Source organism: Hibiscus syriacus, unplaced genomic scaffold, assembly GCF_006381635.1.
Source record: "Hibiscus syriacus cultivar Baekdansim isolate YM2019G1 unplaced genomic scaffold, ASM638163v2 tig00112988_pilon, whole genome shotgun sequence".
NCBI lineage: Eukaryota > Viridiplantae > Streptophyta > Magnoliopsida > Malvales > Malvaceae > Hibiscus > Hibiscus syriacus.
In genome coordinates this window covers 1,120,334-1,141,731 of record NW_024063432.1, presented here as the reverse complement: position 1 = coordinate 1,141,731, position 21,398 = coordinate 1,120,334, and the positions used below count along the sequence as shown (strand labels likewise).

The 21,398-nt window shown below is 33.8% G+C and overlaps 2 protein-coding genes across 3 annotated transcripts; one reads left to right on the top strand and one right to left on the bottom strand.

Moving 5' to 3' along the window:
• Positions 1-2,959: 2,959 nt before the first annotated feature.
• LOC120185035 (zinc finger protein CONSTANS-LIKE 16-like) lies at positions 2,960-4,417 on the bottom strand. The gene is made up of 2 exons (XM_039189366.1): positions 3,452-4,417; positions 2,960-3,348 (listed from the first exon to the last, which is right to left on the bottom strand). Exons 1-2 carry the CDS (start codon positions 4,370-4,372, stop codon positions 3,115-3,117), a joined length of 1,155 nt encoding a protein of 384 aa, XP_039045297.1. The 5' UTR covers positions 4,373-4,417; the 3' UTR covers positions 2,960-3,114.
• Positions 4,418-19,977: 15,560 nt separating this feature from the next.
• LOC120185038 (homeobox-leucine zipper protein HAT5-like) lies at positions 19,978-21,398 on the top strand. Of its 2 annotated transcripts, none has more exons than XM_039189369.1 (2): positions 19,978-20,853; positions 20,929-21,398. In XM_039189369.1, the coding sequence occupies exons 1-2, from the start codon at positions 20,338-20,340 to the stop codon at positions 21,253-21,255; spliced, it is 843 nt and encodes a 280-aa protein (XP_039045300.1). In that variant the 5' UTR covers positions 19,978-20,337; the 3' UTR covers positions 21,256-21,398. The 2 variants fall into 2 exon arrangements, with proteins under 2 accessions (XP_039045300.1, XP_039045299.1); XM_039189368.1 differs by having other exon boundaries at positions 19,979-20,853; positions 20,920-21,398.

The following is a 21,398-nucleotide window of genomic DNA, read 5'->3' as shown; positions in this document are numbered from 1 at the left end:
TCACTTACACGTAGAACATTTCCATATGAGTCTCATTTACATGTCACATGGCTTATATCTTGTTTTTATGTCCTTTCATAGACATATATATGTTCACATAGTCACATAGCTTATATTCTTTCTCACGTAGTCACATAGGTCCATGTCATATAACATATATCACATAGCACATAGTTTATCACATATACCTTCTCTCATGGGATGTCATCTCGTAGCTTATGTCACATAAATTGTATTACATATACATGTAGTCACGTAGATTACTTTTACCTAGCTTCTATCAACTTTTCATGTCATTTCACATTTCTTGTATCTTATGACTTCTCATAGACATATATATTAGTTTATAAACTTGCATCACATGATTTATAATCTTATTCTCATAATCAAATATATCATGCTTAATAACATATATATCATATAAGTATATACTAACTTATATCATTTCATATAATTAAACTTATATTAAGAAAATACAATAATATATTGTTGAATTATGCTTCATTATAACAAATTTAAGGAAATAAATGTTTTTTATGAATAGTACTATACGGTATAAATAGTACTATACGTTATGAACAGTGCTACAGTCTACCAATGCATTGCTACAGTATATCGATGCACAAAAACATTGAATATAAATTGTGTATCGATGCACTGCTACAGTGTACCGATGCAATGCTATAGTGTACCGATGTACTGCTACAGTAACTTCAACTCAACTTATATAAAACTCATAAAAATTTAAGCTTTCATTTAAACACATAAATTTTACCATATAACTTATCTTACATATTTATAAAATCTCTTATGTATATACCTCCTAATTTAAATATTGTTCTCATAGAGTTTCATAACCTTTCTCGTATACTCACTTATACCATATAGTATAAATTATACATGGTCATCTTATGTTCATATATTCATTTCATTCCTTATGCCTTTATCACATAATTTATTTCATATTCTTATACAATCATATAGATCATTTGTATTATTTTACATGACTTATCACACTAACATATACTTATGCACACATATAAATCATAACAATCATAGGCTTGGGCTTATGGAATCATGCATTTAAACATGGGAATGAGACTTATCTTAAATCTTACCCAATGATGTATACAACATTTATATATAATGTTATGCATGCATTACAAATCAAATAACATTTTAGGAGTTACTTCTTTCCATAGTAACTCCGTCACTGGCTTATCGCAAGCCAATGTTTGTTCTATAACATAAGTACAAGTTAAATTGCACTCACCTTAGCCTTGCTTACTTTGAGTCGGTCCTAATTCTTTGATCGTTCCAGAACGGAATTATGTTCTATATCTACATAATCACACATATAATATACATATCAGCATTCCACTTGGCATACTCTAATCTTTCATTTCTTAAACTAAAATAAAGATCTATTTCCATTTTTCCTTTGTAGTGCATCGATACACAATAGTGTGTATCGATGCACTCATGGCATTCGATGTTTTCATTTTAAGGGGTGCATCGATACACTTCATGTGCATTGATACACACTGAATAATTTTGGAAATTTATCCTTGATGCATCGGTACATGTTGAATGTGTACCGATGCACACTAGCCCATAATTGTATTTTAAGCCCGAAAATTCATCCTTTTCAGCTTAAATTCTTCATGTTTCATTCCCTTTTCTATTCTTAACTCAAGTACATATAATTAAACTAATTTCTACTCATTCAATACATCCTTAACCTCAAAATTCCATCTTTTATATGGAAATCAATAATCATACCAAATTTTCAAGATGCTCTAAATCTAATTATATCACTTCATATCTCTTAATTAAATTGATGACAAGTCAAATTTAGTTTCAAATTCAACTTATCAACTCTTTTCCAGAAATTCTCTTAAAAACACATTCTCTTAAATCTTTCATAACTTACAAATCTTTGAGTTTCTATGACCTTTTTCATCTCCATCATGTTTCCTAAGCCTTCCTTAACCAAAACCATACTTAAATTTTAAGGATTAAGCAAAATAAATCAAACTCACCTTATCTTGGAGCTTCACGTTGGAGAAGAGAAGAAGATGAAGATAATTCTGGAAACTTATCTTCTCAAAACATGCTCCACATGGGTATTATAATACCCTCTAATTATTATTTAATTATTTTCCTTGTTCAATGACCCATTTGCGCTTTGACTCTTTTGATAATTACTAATAACTTCCAGGAAATATTTCCAAATAAATCATTGAACTATTCAACTATTCTACTGTAATAATCAAATTCTGAAATTTTACAATTTAGTCACTAACCCGGTATTGAGGATGTTACATTTGGTCCTATTATTTCATACTTTCTCAATTTAGTAATACTTTTAATAAATTAAAATAAATTTAATCCTCCAATCGAATGATGCCACATGTTACTAGTACCACGTGTAGTGTCATGTGTCACTATTCGGTTAAATGACTAACTTTATTTTAATTTAATATATTTATTAAAATATTTTATTATTAACTTAATAATAAATTAAAATAAAGTTGGTCCTCCAACCGAATGATGACACATTGCACCAATAATACGAGACAACATTTTATTGGAGGATTAAATTTATTTTAATTTATTAAAAGTATGAGTAAATTGAGAGAATATGCCAATAATGTGAACCAAATGTGTGATTATATCAAAATACCGCAACACTAATTAATGGCAGTTACCCCTGGTGACCAAATCTTAATTAAATAAAAAATGAAAGTGACCATACAAAAGTGACCATATATTATGTTTTTCGAAATAAACGAAGAAAAGTAGATAAAACACAAGCATAAGTGATCAATCATGTGGTTAATCCTAAACAAAAAGCTGCTCAAATTTAATAACTTATCTGCCATTGTAACCTGCAGAAATGAAACAAAACTCTACATCTATCCAAAGCAGAAGTGGGAAATCCATTTATTTACACAGCCTATTCGATTAATTTACACCGTAGCATGAGAGTTTATAAGTCTAGTAGTTCAACAGTTGAACACTTGAACTACCCTAATTATTCCATTTATTAATAACAAGCCTTAGCCAATACAGTGTAGGGTATTGGCTAAGCAACTATCCTATTATATACCCTTAGTTTCTGTAAGGAAAATCAGTCCCCAGTCCCACAAAGGATGTCCTCTTGGCAAACCTGCCTTTCATTCTGGGCCTTTTCTCCGCATTTAGCTTCCGAACTTCGTACCGTATCTTCTTCGAAAACAGTCTCGTTCTTCGCTTCTCTCGGTACCTCGACACCCGCGCTTCGCGTTCTCCGTCGGTTTTGTTCCCTCTTGCCTGCCTGTATGTTCCCCCTATGCCACCATTCAGCTGATGAAGTGACATCGATTGTGAATGGTTAATTGAGAATGTATAAATCAACTAGTACATGGACTGACATTGGCCATGTATGAGTTCGAGCTTTGAATTGTACCATGAAGTCATCCGGTTTGAGTTGGGGTCGGGTTCCGGTCGTCCAAGGAGAGCGTTGGATGGTCCAAGCATTGATCACTGACTCGTAGTTCAGTCTCAGCAACTTGTTCCTCTTCGACGTATCGGCCTCACTTGCAAGATTTGTTGTCGTACTCTCCGTTGCCGCCTTCGGTTCGTCTTCGTAGTCGAAACTCCAGTTTAAGGATGCTCTTCCTACATCAAAAGCAGATTCAATGAAACAAGGTGTTGTACCTTCTTCCTTGACTTTCATTATTTTGATGTCAATAGAATCCTCAGCAGGTCCAACTCCGAGAAAGCTTTCGACATCGGCGGTGAACTCGGCGAGATCCAAGTCGGATGCCAAAAAACTATGCAAACCACCATCCAATTCGCATGTTCTGTCATGTTCATAACCTTCCACAACTAAATTTCCGTCTCCATTGAGCATACCAACTTCGTCACAATCACTTGTTACCATGTTACATAATTCTCCGGAAAAAGAATCGAACGCCGGGACTCGACAAAGCAGCTGCTCGTCGTTCTCCTCGACCGAACCTTCTTCACTACCAACCTCAGGAACAAGAGGATCAATAAGATTCCATACCAACACCTTCCCCTCACCCTTCTGTTGCCCCCACATGGCCTTGTTTTGCCTCGGTGTCCTCGACTTCCGAGCGAAACCGCGGTCCCATGCCGGCGCAACGTCTCTATTAATAGTACCACGAGAAGATGCAGTTTCAAGCCTAACCCTTTCATGTCTGCTGGCCAACAGATTAGCAGAGTGGACCGAAGTGTCGCAACCCTGGCAAAGAAACGCATCATCGGCCGCACAATACCAACGTGCACGCTTCTGCAAGCAACCCTCGCATGATCGAGCCGTCTTGCCTCCCACGGCATTCGCCGCCTTCTCGTTGGTGATCATCGGAACTAGCTCTACTCTCAACAGAGGCGGCTTTACAAAGGCATAAAAGGGTGAGTTGCAGCCTATTTATTTATGGTCGAGAGGTAAGTTGTTGAATGTGATGAACCGTTAACGCTTTTGGAGCATGCAAAAGGGGGGTTTTCAAACATTAAAGCTCTGGTTTTTTGGGGGACCCCAGAGCTTGGGGATTATCTCAGCGGTTATTGGCTGGAACTTTGAAGTTCATCTTGATCCCTGGATTCTCATTGGTTAGTTTTGGAACCCTTGGATTCCTTATGCCCCCTGCCGTTGATTTTGTCTTCTTCTGTGAATTCTGAAGTTCTGATTATAGGGTTTGGTTTCTCAATTTGTGTTTAAATTTTACCTGTGAGATGAAGGGAGTGGTCCCCTTCTGAGTGTGGATGTTACTTCCGATTCTCATGGTGGCTACCAAGGGCTAGCGACCCTCTCTAGCTTGATTGATGCAAGGGGTACACTACAATTTAATCCGAATTTGAAGAGTTTTTATCTTATTCGGCCTGATTTGATAGTGTCATAATTTTTTTTAAAAAATCTAATTCGGATCAGATCAAGTCGAATCTTTTTAAGGGAGTGAAATTAGATTCGGATGGAGTGTAAAAAAATTCCAAGTTGACCCGATCCAGAGATAATAATGTAATTTCTTTAAAAAAATATTTTGAGCGTGGAGGTTATATACCTTTTAGGTCAGATCAAGTTTAGGTGGAGAATACATATTTTTCCGAATCGGATCGAGTTTGACAAAAAAAACCGACCCAATCCGACCCTTTGCTATCCCTAGATACACAATGAGAGAACCATCAACACTTGGTGCCTCACTTCATTTTCTTTTCTATAATTGTTGATATCAGATTTATCGATCACAGACACAGTGTGATATAAGCATAATAATAATAAATGTAAAAAAACCGTAAAATAAATAACATTAAGATTTACCTGAAACTCTAATAGTTTCCACCGTAGAACGAATTTGGAAAATATCCTTACATTGAGAACATATTTTCTGCTTCTTCCATGAAATTCTTTAAAGGTGTATAATTCAACAATGAACACCAACAAGGTTAAGTAATGCTCAAATCTAGCTATAGAAAGCGACTTAATCATCACTATTCTTTTTAAAAATAAACATAATTATGAGAACTATCTTTTGAAATCATGAGATCGATTAGAATCTATTAATCAATTAACGATTAATGTTTTTTTATTAAGTAGACACATACAATTGTTCTATAATACTGACGTGATATATCTATACGTGGACAACTGATGATGTGACATCATGTCGAATTATAATATATGTCAAAAGTATGATACTTATGTGCAAAGTGATTGAACATAACTAGGGGTGTAAACGAACCGAGTAGAGCTCGAGTATTGCTGAGCTCGACTCGACTTGAAAACTCTGAAATGAAACTCTACTCAACTCGAAAACTCGCGAGCTTAAAATTTTCAAGCTCAACTCGAACTCGAAATCCTGAACTGAAGCTCGTGAGCAGCTCGAAAAGGCTCGAAATGAAAAAAAAATCTTAAACTTAACTCGATTGAAGCCTCAAACTCGAACTCGAACATGAACCTTAAATACATGAAATATTATTATATTTTAAAAAAAAAACCAATACATAAATATTAATATTATTACTAATTTATTTTAAAAAAAGAAAAAACTTAATATATTATATTTTCGAGCTGCTCATGAACTTTTTGAGTCGAATATTGAGTAGTTCGTCTTGGTTAGTTAAAAACTCGAGTCGAGTCCATTCGATCCGAGCATTTATCGAGCCTTGATCAAATCGATCTCAAGTAGCTCGCGATCTATCTCGTCTTATTTAAAACCCTAAACATAACTAAATCAAAGTCCTTCCTCCCAAGCTCCTATCTAAAGCATGAGAAATGATTTTCATTTGTCCAGCCTCAAATGATGCAACACAGACCTACCAATCAATCTCTTAACATGCAATATAATGGACCTAGATTCATAGTCACATAAGCCCGTGAACCCTTTTTGGATAAATTACACCAATGGTCATTAAAGTTTGAGTAAATTTTTGTTTTCCCCACTGAAGTTTTAAAAGTAACAAATTAATCACTAATGTTATTGATTTGTAACAAAATGCTCACTACACCGTTATCTTTGTTAAATTGATGATGTGGCACCATTAATAAAAAGGTTAATATTTAGTTTTACCCCTAGGCTATTGCTAAAACATCAAATAAGTCCTTAAACTATGATTTTGTCTAATTTCGCCCAAAAGCTTTCTAATTTTTCAGTTTTTTTAAACACCCCACTGTCTCAATTATATTCTAACCACTTTCCTTATAAAACGAAAAACACCCTTAAACAAACCGTTGTTTGTCTTTAAATATTCTAACTGCTTTCCTTACAAAACGAAAACCATCCTAAAACCATTATCTTTTTACATTAAAATTAATTGAATATATCACTTTAGATACTCGTGTATTTTTCTTTAATCGAAAAACTCAATTTATCTATGTAATGTGGTTTTGTTTTTGTAAGGAATGTGATTCGAATATAGTTGTGGTGATGGGGTGTTTGAAGAACACTATAAATTAGAAAAAAAATTGGATAAAATTAGATATAAAATCACTGTTTAAGGACTTATTTGATATTTTAGAAATCGTTTAGGAGTATAATTAAATATTAACCTTTTTATTAAGGTTTTTGTAAGCACCATTTTTTATTCAACTAACCCAGAGCAAAAATGGCCCAAACCGAACTCGGGTAGCCCCATACATGACCCACCGCCCATTTCACCCAACTGAGGGGCACCCCTCTCTGCACCAACCAGAGGAAGAGCTACCCACGGACGCCACTTCGTTAAAATATTGATGATCGTCTTAGCTGGACATTAACATGTTGATTGGAATATGATATCTTTTGAGTTTCTATGATCATATTTTATGATATTACAGTCAATAGATTAATGGCCAGCTCGGACTGCGGTCAATTTTTAACGTAAAGGGATGAGTTTGGAACATATGAATAGTCAGGTGACTATTTTGTAACTTTTAATAGTTGAGAGACTCAACAAAACATCTCCCTATAGTCGGGGACCATTTGTGTTTATCCTTTAAATAAACATGCCTAATAAACCAAAACCTTGAAAATAAAGGAAGCAAATGAATACCTTTCAAGGAATGTGTGCATTTCATATGTGGGTATCCATAATTCTCGCTGCAACAATTATAGGGCACTTGAGCCTTGGATTAACATTGCAAAACCTAAAATAAAGTGCAAACATGGATTATGAGCCTGTCCTGCAACTGTATATATGAAGGAAAGCTCAAAATGAAATCAACTTAAATTCAAATTTCATGGATTCTCAATCCATTTTCCTCCTATTCCATTCATTTAAGTGATCATATCACTTTTGAAGGCTCAAAATGGATCCATTTGGTGCCCGGATTCTTTAACACCATTTTACAAAGCAAAGGTCTATGTATCCATCATCGTATAATCGTGTCGGTTCAGGTTCATATCAGTGAGATAACTCCTGTTGTACAAAATTTAAAGTTTTTAAGTCAAATCGGATCAGGTTCGGTTTGAGTTCACTATGGGATAGACTGCAGATTTTAAGAAGCATGACGATTGGGACGAAGAAAAAGGGAAACACGAGGAAGAAGAGAAGTTGGAGGGACAAGAAGATCGTAAGGAGGAAAATGGAGATCAAAAGAATACGACGACGACGAAAAAGAAGAATGGCTAGGAATGTAAAGATAAGGAGGATAAAGAGGAAGGTGGAAAGGAGAAAGAGAAGAAGAAGAAAAAGAAAAAGAAACCTTAAGATAAGAAGTCTGAGAAATTAAAGCCTAAGCTTCAAACAAGTCCATAAAGCTCCTTGATTGTTCAAGAACATCAAGTTTATTGATAAATATTGAAAATAACTACTGTATACTTTGCATCAAATTTGGGTGTAAATAAAGAAATCAGCCCATAATGCCAATTGTATCATATTTTGTACTATGATAATTTATATGTTAATTAAACTGAAATTGTTTTCAAATAGAGAAAATAAGTACATAATACCAAAACAAATGTGATATTGATTGATTGATTTGTAATCTAGAATCCATTCTCTAAACAAATTAATTATACATTCTACCAACAACCAATTGGTATAGTAGGATGAGGCACTAGGTCCCTTAAGCAAGATCAGGGGTTCGAATCATGGCGTTTGCGAATGGAGCAAACTGGTTGGGATGGTCGCTCTTGCCTCTGCAGTACCCGATCTGAATTAGTCGATCAATAAATCATATGCCAGTGATTAAAACGCCATTTCTCTTGAAAATATTAAGCCACCTAAGTAATTTCTAAACATATATAACCATACATAAAGCCTAACATATGAAATAAACAAGCAGATGTTATCCAAATAAATAATTAAACACATTTATTATGTTTTAACAAGCTTTGGAAAGATAAAAAAATCACCCATATATGAACTCATCAAGTGGTTAGGGGTTGTTCTCTCTAATGATTTTGGATTCGAGAAGTTGCGTTTACGGAGTATATTAAGAAAGATTCTGAATATATACTATCTTAGAATAATCCAGACTATTTAAAAGAATACATACTCATATGTCGTTCGAGCTAAAAAGATTCTAAACAGATATTAACTCCTAATAACCTCACATTATTTTTTAAAATTTACCCATATGTCGTTTGAGTCCAAAAGTGAATGTGAGGAATAGCACAATATAGTGGCCCAACTGAAGATGCATAGCAAGGTTTATTTAGCCCAATAATACTTGCGGATAAATTTATTAGCCTAATAGGGTAACTCAGTTATTTTAAGATTTACGTCATTTATTACGGTGAAGGGTGAACTCATCATATGGAAGTAATGAGTTTCAGAAATATATTTTTACTCAAACTTGTCACGTGGACATGATGAATTCTAAAAAAATATTTTTTTATTAAAATCTGTTAAATCGGGGTAACAAGTTCTAATAAAAAATATATATTATTGAAACTCGTCATGCCCACGTGACAAATTCCAGGACACTATAGTAAATGTCGTAGATTGCTAATTAATTTTCACTCACCCTAGAAACCTAAATAATTATTGGGTGAGCATTAATGGGTCGATTTTGCCTAAGTTAATACCCCAATTAGAGATGATAACAGGTCGAAATGGATCGGGTTTTTGGTCAACCCGACCCGTGTATGGTCTCCATTGAATCCGACCTGACCCAAAAATATATACCCTCCACTCAACCCAACTCGATCCGAAAAATATATCATCTCCTAATTCGATCTAATATGATTTTTAGAAATCCGATCCGGCCAGACCCAAATAAAACAAGATTTAATTAAAAAACTATAAAAAGAGGATATTATTACAAGTCTCTATAAATATATACGAAACATTACTTTTTTAAATTAGAAGGGATGAACTGTCTGAACATAGATTATAATAGAATGATTTCAGTCTATCACTGTCTGAACATCGATTATAACTCTGTCCAAACTACAAGTGATAAACTGTCTATAATCGATGTAACTATTATAAGATAACGACATGCATAATGATCACCCAATAAATAGATACTAAGATTTTATGGAAAATCTTTCGAGAAAAATCACGAGAAGAAGAGGAGAAAATTCATTAATATCAATAGAAGAAGAATACAAGAGGAGTCTTCATGTACAACCTAATCTCTAACCCTAATTCTTAATTTCTATTTATAGGGATATATTTAATTACAAAGAAAACTTATAATGTAGATATCGACTTAAAGTATATTTTTTACATAAAATGATAAAGAAAGTTTCTACTTTTAATCAAATTAGGTGTCTTACTTTCTCCAATTAGCTTAATTAATTTGTGTCACTTTAAATTTGAATCAAACTTTAACAAATCTCTACCTTAATGTGAATTCTTAAAGTGCGAAGGGTTCAAGACAAAACACCCAAATTCGATGAGACACCCAAACTCAACAAAAAACAATTCTTAACTTTAACGAACAAGTTCTCCACCTTGAGAACATATTCCCCACTTCTTCCATGAAACCCCTTAGATGAGTATTTTTCAACAGTGATTGCCAATTGAATACACAACTTGTCGAAACTTGGATTTACTTTTAATATCGATAAGAAAACCATAAGTGCTAACTTTGCTCACAACTTATTCACTACAAGCAATACCATGCACAATTCCATCCTAATCATCAATGGTAATTCTATTTTTTCCCATATACTCACGAAACAAATTTTCTTCTTCTCAAATTTGTTATGTGCACATAACTGAACTCTCATTTTCTTCCCAAATTTGCTATGCCCACGGAATAAAACAATTTTCTGCTTTTAAAATCGTAATACCCATTATTGTTTTGTTCAACACAGAGTCCTCTTTTATCACGAAGGAAAAATAATAGTTCATCTTATATAATTGTTAAACCTTACAGATATAAAATTTGACAGTTTTCTCTGCATTTTCATCGGAATAAGAAAGCTCTTACAAATTTTTGTACCTCTACCTTCCACTACGTAAATCTGGTGCGATCCAACGACTTCTCATACTTTAAAGATTCATTATTTTGATAGAGTCAAACAACTTGAACGCTCTTATATCAATTTTATAAGATAACAACATGCATAATGATTTCCAATAAAATAGACACTAAGATTTTACGTGGTAAATGCTTTCGGGAAAAATCACGGGTAGAAGAGGAGAAATTCACTAATGTCAAGACAAGAAGAATACAAGAGGAGTCCTAATGGACAACCTAATCTCTAGCCCTAATCCTTAATATCTATTTATAGATATATATATATTTTAATTTTTGGCAAGGTATGATATGAATGTTCTTTTAATTTTTTTATATATTTTATATTTTAGATATTTTTCTTTAATTTTGAAATTTCTTCAATTTTTTCATAAAATTGTAACTCACATTTTCACCTCAATTTTTCTTGTAACAGACCAAATCCGATCTATAATAGGATGAACATAAGATATCATATTAGACTGGGAATGTTGCCGTAAAATTTAAAATATTTTCCATTAAAATTTTGAATCATCATATGACATATTAAAAATAGCAAAAACCATCGGCTGGTTGGTTTTGCCTTTGTTGTTTCAAACTTTGTGTTGAATTATGTTTCGATATAAAAAATTTAAGGCAAAATGTTTTTGACTTGAATTGAATTTATTCAAAGTTTTAAAAAGGTTTCAAAAATAATTCAAAGTCCATTAAATTCGGATTTGACCAAAAATGCTAAAGGGTGTCAAAGTGCATCCATGCACCTGCAGTGCATCCATGCCCTCAAACACTGAATGCAATTAGTGCATCGATGCACCCTATTGTGCATCCATGCACCATGGCTGCAACAGCTAGTAACGTCTAGTTTATTTGAATTTAATGAAGGGGTACCGATGCACCCTGTTATGGGTAGCCTTTTTTAGTAGAAAAATCATCCCCAATCGGCTCCAAAACATCCCCAACGGTTATATACGACTTCAAACACATTCCAAGCTATAAATACAAGCTAAGGACACTTGAAGAAGAAATATAACAACTATCCAAGCAATCAAACACAAGAGAAGAGTTTTTTATTCTTATTTTCCTTTCTCTTGTAAATATTTATTCTTGTGAGCTTAATTCTTGTAAACACCTACCTTTGATAGGTTTATTTGTTTACTTCTTTTATCCTTTTGTAAAGGGGAAAGGTTCTAGTTTATCCCGTAAAAAACTAGGGAGTTGTAAAGGTTATCTCTTTGTCCTTGAAAAAGAAAGAACAAATTAGTGAATTTGTTGGAAAATCCTTGGTGAGGAGCTAAGGTAGTGGATGTAAACTTGGTTGAGAATTCGAACCACTATAAATCGCTGTGCAATTCTCTATCTTTCAATCTCCTTACTCCCTAAACACAAAAATCATTCCGACCCCTCTTGGTGAACCGTTCCGGTTGTCAATTCGAGCTTCCGAAAATCCCAATAATTGGCATCAGAGCCTAATTCGTTAGAAGGCTTAGCATCCTTGAGACGATCCTCGAGAAGCTCTACCAATTCCCGACTCAACCAACAAAGACTCCGGTGCTTATTACCTTGAAGATTATCTTATTATGGATTCACAACCGGTTAACAAGCCACACTTCTTCAATGGAGCAAATTATGTACATTGGAAGAATAATATGATGTATTTTATTCAATCCTATAATCTAGGAGCTTGGAACTCAATCATGGATGGTTACTCATTTCCACCCAGCAAGTACAACGATTGGAGTAGATAAGAGCAGAAAAATTTCCAGCTTAATTCTAAGGCTATACATATTTTATTATGTACTTTAGGCCCAAATGAATATAGAAGAATCTCATCTTGTTCAAGTGCCAAAGAGATTTGGGATAAGCTCCAAGTCACTCATGAAGGAAACCGACGAAGTGAGGAATCAAAGAAAAGTCTTCTCAACCATAGCTACAAGAACTTCAAGATGAAACCCGATGAAGACATCAAAGTTATGACGGATAGATTTTCCGTGATTGTCAACGGTCTCAAGGGATATGGAGAAGTAATCTCTAATGAGAAGCTTGTGAGGAAGATGACCTGTTCTCTTTCAAAGGAGTGGCAATCAAAGAAGACGACCATTATCAAAGCAAGAAACCTAAAGTCTCTCACTCTCGACAAGCTAATTGGTTCCCTTCTCACTCATGAGATGATGGTGAAGGAAGATGAAGAAAGGGAAGAGAAGAAAGGGAAGAGAAGAGAAGAAGAAAAAGAAGAAGGATGAGGTAGGCATTGCCTTCAAATCCACCAATGAAAGCTACCAAGATTCAAGGGATGAGGTGGATGAAGACGATGATGAACAAGAAGATGAGATGGTCAAACTCTTAAAAGAGTTAAAAAGATTCATGACTTCCAAGGAAGTAAAGCATAAATCAACCAAGAAGAAGAGTCCCCCAGTGTGCTTCAATTGTCAAAGAAAGGGGCATGTCAAGTATGATTGCCCCCTTCTAAGAAAGAAGGAAGAAAGAAGGGATCTTCCAAGAAGAAGGCATATGTGGCAGCTTGGAGTGATGAAGATGACTCCAATGATGATGAAATAGTCAACCTATGCCTAATGGTCACTCATGAATAATTCGAGGTATCTTTTAACTCAAATGAATTTAATTCATTTACTTTTGATGAGTTACAATATGCTTATAATAGGTTGTATTTGGGATTTGAGACCATGAATTCCAAAAATACGAAATTAATTTCAAAATCAAAATTGAAAATAAATCGATTTTGAAAGTTAGAGTTGATTTTGAAAATCAAAATGAAATTTTGAAAAATGATTTAGAGCTTTCACAAATCAAAGTAAATAATTTAGAAAATAAAAATTTTGAGTTAGGAGTTAAACTTGAAAGCTTAACAAAAGAAAAATAATTAATTTCTAAAAACAACCTATTATGTTTAAAAATGGCAAAATGATCACATTGCCATTACCATGGTCATTTGGAACATACTTGTCCTTTGAAGAAAGGAAAACGTTTTAAAATTAGGTAAGTATGGGTTTTGAAAGAAACAAGGGGCATTGAAACTAACGTTCAAGGATCCAAAGCAATTTGGATACCAAAATCTACTTAAATGTCTCTTGTAGGTGTGTGGGAGCAATGGTGATGAAAGTGATGATATTCAAGATGCTCTAGCCACACATGAAAAAGAATGGGTAACCTCTAAGCTCAATGCTTTTAATTTTGGTTATTTGGTTGCTCATAGGATTTATGCATGCATGAGTTTTGATTTTAAATGATTATGCATTGTTTTTAATCTCATGTTGTTAAAAAATGGTTATGATGAACATTTTAAAATTTTAATGATTTTTTTTTATTTTTAGTTCATCATAATAAATTTGGGTCAAAATTGGTTTTAAATGCAAATGATATCTCTCTAACAATTGATATCAACTTTTCAAATACTTTGATTTTATAAATCTTTAAAATTTACCTAAATTTAAATGTTTATGCATGTGGTTTGAATGAAAATGATATCTCTCTAACAATTGATATCAAAAATTTCAAATGCATAACATTTTCATAATACTTTATGCATATGCACTTAATTTCAATAATTGATATTGCATAAAGTATTTTAGACTTTGATGAATTGAATTTCATGTGCTACTAACATGTTTGTTATTCCTTGTTGAAATTCAATTTTGTTTAAGTGTCATGATCTTAAAAGCTAAATTTTGTTTGGAAAGCTATTATTGAGGGGGAGCTTTGATTTTTCAATTGATTTTTTAAAATGTCAAATTTACTGCTTACTTCAATGTTATTTTGAACTTCAAAGATTGAATTATTTTTTATATAACAAAAAGGGGGAGAAGTTTGGTTTGAAAAATTCAATTTCTTAATGAAAAAGGGGGAACTTAACATTTTCATATATTTTCCAACAATTGGTAACAATTGATATCATTTTATTAACAATTGATATTTTTTCGTTAAACATTTTATTAAGGGGGAGTTTTGCCAAAAACAATTTTTTAAATGTTTTGTTATATCAAAAAGGGAAAGATTATTGAATTATGTTTCGATATAACAAATTTAAGGCAAAATGTTTTTGGACTTGAATTGAATTTATTCAAAGTTTTAAAAAGGTTTCAAAAATAAATCAAAGTCTATTAAATTCGGATTTGAGCAAAAATGCTAAAGGGTGTCAAAGTGCATCCATGCACCCTGTAGTGCATCTATGCACCTGCAGTGCATCCATGCACTGTGCATCGATGCACCATGTACTATATCCATGCATTCAAACACCGAATACAATTAGTGCATCGATGCACCTGTTGTGCATTCATGCACCATGGCTGCAACGGCTAGTTTATTTGAATTTAATGAAGGGGTAACGATGCACCTTAATGGTATACTGATGCACCCTGTTATGGGCAGCCTTTTTGAGTAGAAAAACCATCCCCAAACGACTCCAAAACATCCCCAACGGTTATATACGACTTCAAACACATTCCAAGCTATAAATACAAGCTAAGGACACTTGAAGAAGAAAGAGAACAACCATCCAAGCAATCAAACATAAGAGAAGAGCTTTTTATTCTTATTTTCCTTTCTCTTGTAAATATTTGTTCTTGTGAGCTAAATTCTTGTAAACACCTACCTTTGAGAGGTTTATTTGTTTACTTCTTTTATCCTTTTGTAAAGGGGAAAGATTCTAGTTTATCCCATAAAAAACTAGGGAGTTGTAAATGTTATCTCTTTGTCCTTGAAAAAGAAAGAACAAATTAGTGAATTTGTTGGAAAATCCTTGGTGATGAGCTAAGGTTGTGAATGTAGACTTGGTTGAGAAGTCGAACCACTATAAATCGCTGTGCAATTCTCTATCTTTCAATCTCCTTATTCCCTAAACACAAAAACCGTTCCGACCCCTCTTGGCGAACCGTTTCGGTTGTCAATTCGAGCTTCCAAAAATCCCAACACTCTGGTTCTATTAGAGGAGTCTGTAATCACCATTTTTGTTCGTTTGATTAATGGTATTATTATTAATAATAAACAAAAAAACCAAAAAAATATTATTATTATCAAATAAAAATTTTCGTAAGCTCAAATACAACAGTGGCCCACACGTGAAAAAGACGAACCAGGGTTTCACCTTTTCGTTCTTCAGTCGCAGCCATGTCAAATCAATCCAAAGTTAGGATTTCACCCTAAACTTCTATCGAGCTGCTGTCGTCACTCGCCCTCTCTCTGCCCACGTGAGATGCACGTTCTTGCCTCACCGATTCCCCATGCACATCTGGTGACGTCACCGTCATCGAGAAATTTATCGGTCACCGCAGATATCGAAAATAGGCCTCAAGGTAAAAAAGGATACCTTGTACTTTTGTTGAAGTTACGGCCATCTATACCCAGCTTTGCCCCGTCGTGTCCCCCCTCCTCAAACAAACCATAAAGCCGACTAAACCAGAAAACACAAAAAGAAGAAAAAGCAAAGATCAAACCCCATTTCTGGTAACATGCAACATGAGAAATGAAACAAAAAGAAAGGTCTTCTATATATTCAGGACTTTCTGAAGAAAAAATGAGAGAGCAACTAGGGACTTTCGAAAAAAACCAAAAATAAGGAAAGGGAGAGATTCTTACCTTCAAAGGCGTCAGTTTTCTCTCGTCGGAGCATGAAAGTCACCTTCTTCGAAGTAAGGCTATGTATGTTGTTAGATCTAAAAAATAGGGTTTGGGTTCTTTTAAAAAATGGTGTTTGGTTTTTTTTTTAGATTTTGAGGGGTTAAAGGTTGTTTTGGTTCAAGGTAGCATCGTTTTTTGATTTCGCCATAAAGGGTCATTTATATCGCAGTCCATCGTGGGCGGTGGTCGGAGTGGGGTTTCGGTTTATCTCTACGACGGAGAGAGGGTGAAGGAGAGGAGAGAGTTGAGAGAACTGTTCAGTTCTCTTTTTGACAAAAAAAAGAGTGAAATGAACAAATGAGAGAGCTAGGGCCATTTCCAACCATGTTTTGACCTTATATACTCCCATCTAAACGACGTCGTTTAAGGGTAGAGGGACGCATGTTTTAGTGCATAGAACATCCTCGATTTCAGTCATCCGAGTTTTGTAAAATTACAATCTAGTCACTAAATGCATGATTGGTTTATTTTGAATTTAAGCCTTTAATTTTCATTTTGTTTCGTTCTAGTCAATATCCATGCTTTAATATGTTTTGGTTGAATTTCCGATTTGATTATTTAAATTTCATATTCATCACTGTTTAGTCCTTAAAACTATCATGCGTATAAGATGAGTAATTTACAGCCTAAATTCCTTCAGTCTTGTTGAATGTCTATTTTGGCCATTAATTAATATAATTAACATTAAATTAAATATGAATTATTTACTGATGAGTCCCTATAGTTCTAGTTAAATTTTGATTTAGTGTATTAATTTTATTTTTATAAGTTGATACACTTGATGTAAATATTTTATTAAAATGGTCAAATTCTTTTAGATTAAATAATAATGACCACTAATTTCCACTTATACTTGTTTCCATTTTAAGAACGAACTTCATAGAATGGCGTGAAAAGTATAACATATCGAGGTAGTACGATTCAATATGACATTTGAGCGAAAAACGAACTTTAAATAATAGAGTATGTTTTGATAAAAATGATGAAATAAATTTTAAATCACCAGTTCATTATTTCATGACAATGTGTTTGTTTATTTTAGCCTGTTGTTTAATTTAATTTTTTAATTTATATTCAATTCATTGTTTAAGGTGACATTAAATTAGTCAATGATTCAATAAAAAGGACCACACTTTAAATTTCGACTCGAATCTATAAATTCCACTACGACAACATTAAACGATCATGTACTAATTTTGGGCGTTGTATGGATGCTAATCATTCCCCACACATAACCAACTCTCGAACCCTTAAAATAAATTTATGATAAAACATAGGCCCATTTTTATCTTTTTAAAATATTTTTTCTTAAAATTGTTTTAAAATACGTTTTTAGGTATTCGACCTACCTAACCCAAAGGTCGATGACGACTCCCATCATCTTTTCATAAAATTTGATACTAAATTTTTATTCGTTAAAAAATGGTGTCGATAGAGTCATTCGAGACTACGTATGTAACTAGGTTGTTGGATTTCAAAGAGTTGTTGGAATTACATCTTTCTTCTCCCCCGTTGTTTCTGCATGATATTCTTAGTCGTGACGTGAGAGGTCATCCATACTATAAAACAACTTCAGTGTAGTTTCCATGGCTAATGTTTTTTAATAAAAAAAATAACGACATCCATAATAGTTATAAAATATTTACACAAAGCTAGACATCTGTGAATTTTTAAAAAAAATTAAAATAAACCAAAATTTAATAGAATTTATAGATCAATACGTAAATAAGGGTCTTATAAATACATAAACCCTCTAATTTAAATAGAATGTACATTGACAGTACTCCTCAAACAAGTCCAAACTACTAACTTACAAACGAAAACATTCGAGCAATAAGCTTTACGAAGTTCAGTGGTACACTTCTACTCTATTATACTTCGTATTCATAAACTTAAACATTCTTAGTAGAATAAGCAAAGAGCAACCCAATATCACAAAGCATTGGTACAACTCCCACCAATAACATAATATATAATTGTTTGATCTCACGTAGACATAGTTTCTAGAGGGACTCAGTCTTACATATCATCGGTAGAAAATCTCATAGCTATAAGAAGGGTTTTTCAAGTCTCACATAACATTAGGTTAAGCATGCATATATATCCGACATACAACAATGCCCATGGGTCATGCACATCAACATTTGCCATATAAGGCCAATCAATATAGTTTTACAACATAAGCATCATTTCACAATCAATCACATAAAGACATTTCCTCTTACATCACTATGTGACCCCTGATCTCTCTTAGAATGTAACGTTATGCAAAGGTATATTATAACTTCAATGACTTGTGAAGTTTGACAATCAAACATTCCATTCTTTTCACATAACATATTACTAGGCTTGAGGTGGCTTACACATTATCATTTTGATGCTTGCTTTCATTATTAGAGTGCTTCTATAATTTTATTCACTTAAGGGTATTTTGGTAATTTGATACATTAGACATCCCCTTTAGAGTTGTCATTTTATTTTGAGTTATCCCTCAATCTCAAGAACCTATTTGAAGTTAAACTTTGATACCCTTGGGTATCAATACTATGGGTATAATTGCAAATGAGCAATAGTTATACCTTAAGAATAGATATCGATACCCTTAAATTACCCAAATTTCTATTGCACATTAATACTATACGGTATCGGTATCGGTATCGATACCAAAACCTAGAAATAACTATTTTTAAGCTTAAAAATCACTCCAAAAATGCTCTAAACATTCTAGTTTAATATCAATCTTACTCATGTCTAGCAACAAAAGCATCAAACTAGCATAATTTTCATAATTAAATTGTGCAATGGAGTAATTTATAAAATGAGAAGGAAAAAAATTAATAGCATAATTAAATTCTTTCTATCATATAATTATTTTTCAATTAATTTCATTAAATTAAAAAAATAATATTCAGTCATAAAAATGAAATGATAATAGCATAATTTTTCAATCATATAAATTTTTTTCTTGTAAAGTAAAGCAATAAAGTTAAAGAGAAATTAAAGGAGAAAAAAAAGGAAAGGAAGAAAAAACTCAAACCAGCTTCTACCATCAATCGAAAAAAGGTAAATTTTATGTCTAATATCTTAACTATTACTTTTGTTCTGTTTGAGTCACTTAATTTTTATTTTTCCAAATCATAATCGATATTACAGTTTGGTTTCATTTCGGTCACCACAGTTAAAAAATTAACAAAACTACTGATGTGGTATTTTTAAAAGAAATCAATGATGGTGTGTCATTACCTTATGGTGACACATCAGCATCACTTTAATTTTTTTAACGATGGGTGACCAAAAATAATATTTAGGTAACCAAAACGGAATAAACATGATAGTTATAGTACTAAACGTGTAGTTTACCAAAACAAAGAAGCAAAGGGCATAGAAGTAATTGCCAGCGTACCACCATAGCTAAAGAAAGCCCCATTTCTACCCTTCCAAAGCTCACCCCTTGAGAGAGAGAAACTTCGCTTCTTCTCCTCGTTCACCTCCTCTTCTTCTTCTTCTTCTTCTTCTTCTTCTTCTTCTTCTTCTTCAACTCTACTCTGCCAAAGCTTTGAAAAAAATTAGCTTCTTCTGAGTGATGGGTGTGAGCTGCCGTTGTTCCCACACCTCCCACATCACCGAAATCATCATCACCAGCTTCTTTCGTCACAAGTGAAGGAATTTGTATTCCTTTAAAAACAAAGAAACCCAGAGTGGTTTTTCTTTCCTTTTTTCCTTTTTCGTTAGCTTCTTTAGATCATTTGATGATGAAAAAGATGATATCTTGAACAAGAACAAGATTGATCCTTTAGCTTGAAACATTAATGGCGGGTAGGAGGGTCTATTCTAGTAATAGTAGTAACAGTGATCTCTCTGTTTTGCTCCAAAGTCAAAGGGTTGAGCCTTTCGATCCCCTCTTCCTTCAAGGCTCGAATTCTTTCCTTTCTTCAGGCGCGAGATCGATGTTGAGCTTCGAAGATGTTCATCGAGCCAACAGATCGTTCTTCAGAACGTTTGATCAGGAAGAGAACGGGGACGACGATGATTTAGACGAGTATTTTCATCAACCCGAAAAGAAGAGACGCCTCACCGTTGAACAAGTCCAGTTTCTCGAGAAAAGTTTCGAGGTGGAAAACAAACTCGAACCCGACAGGAAAATTCAGCTGGCTAAAGACCTCGGCTTGCGGCCCCGACAAGTGGCCATATGGTTTCAGAACCGAAGGGCTCGATGGAAGACGAAGCAGCTCGAGAAAGACTATGACGCTTTACAAGCAAACTTCAACAGCCTCAAGGCCGACTATGATAATCTTCTCAAGGAGAAGGATAAACTAAAACAAGAGGTACTTATTTAAAGTTTTAAGTTTTAAACATGTTGGGTCGATTTTTCATGTTTCACTTGTTGTCAGGTTCTTCAGCTCACAGATAAGCTGGCCATGAAAGAGAGAGATGAGCCACCGCAACAGCCTGTCGATGTTGTTGTTGTTGCGGCGGATCAGACAGGTTCCGAGGTGGTCTGCAAACAGGAAGACATGATCAGCTCTTCCAAGAGTGATACGTTCGATCCAGACCAGTCTGATGTAACACAGGAAGAGGGAGATAACTTGAGCAACAGCCTGTTACATCCTGCAGCTTCTTACATCTTCCCGAAACTGGAAGACGATGATTACTCCGACCCGCCTGCAAGTTCGTGTAGTTTTGGATTCCATGTTGAAGATCACGATTTCTGGTCTTCAGCTTATTAAGTTATACCATATCATATTCCTTGTATACATAAATAAACATATCATCTTGTCTGTGTATTATGTTTTCTTGTTTAAGTGTCTGTAAATGAGCCATCTTTCTCGTGAGAATTGTTGGAAACTGGAATCCTTACTTTTGGTTGCAA

What these genes read in the sequence shown, in the direction of transcription:
- LOC120185035 (XM_039189366.1), bottom strand. Translation starts at nt 4,372, where the DNA reads ATGATCACCAACGAGAAGGCGGCGAATGCCGTGGGAGGCAAGACGGCT. An exon ending in TCAAACCGGATGACTTCATG is followed by an intron (nt 3,349 to 3,451) that starts GTACAATTCAAA and finishes TCACTTCATCAG; the next exon opens with CTGAATGGTGGCATAGGGGG.
- LOC120185038 (XM_039189368.1), top strand. Translation starts at nt 20,338, where the DNA reads ATGGCGGGTAGGAGGGTCTATTCTAGTAATAGTAGTAACAGTGATCTC. An exon ending in AGGATAAACTAAAACAAGAG is followed by an intron (nt 20,854 to 20,919) that starts GTACTTATTTAA and finishes ACTTGTTGTCAG; the next exon opens with GTTCTTCAGCTCACAGATAA.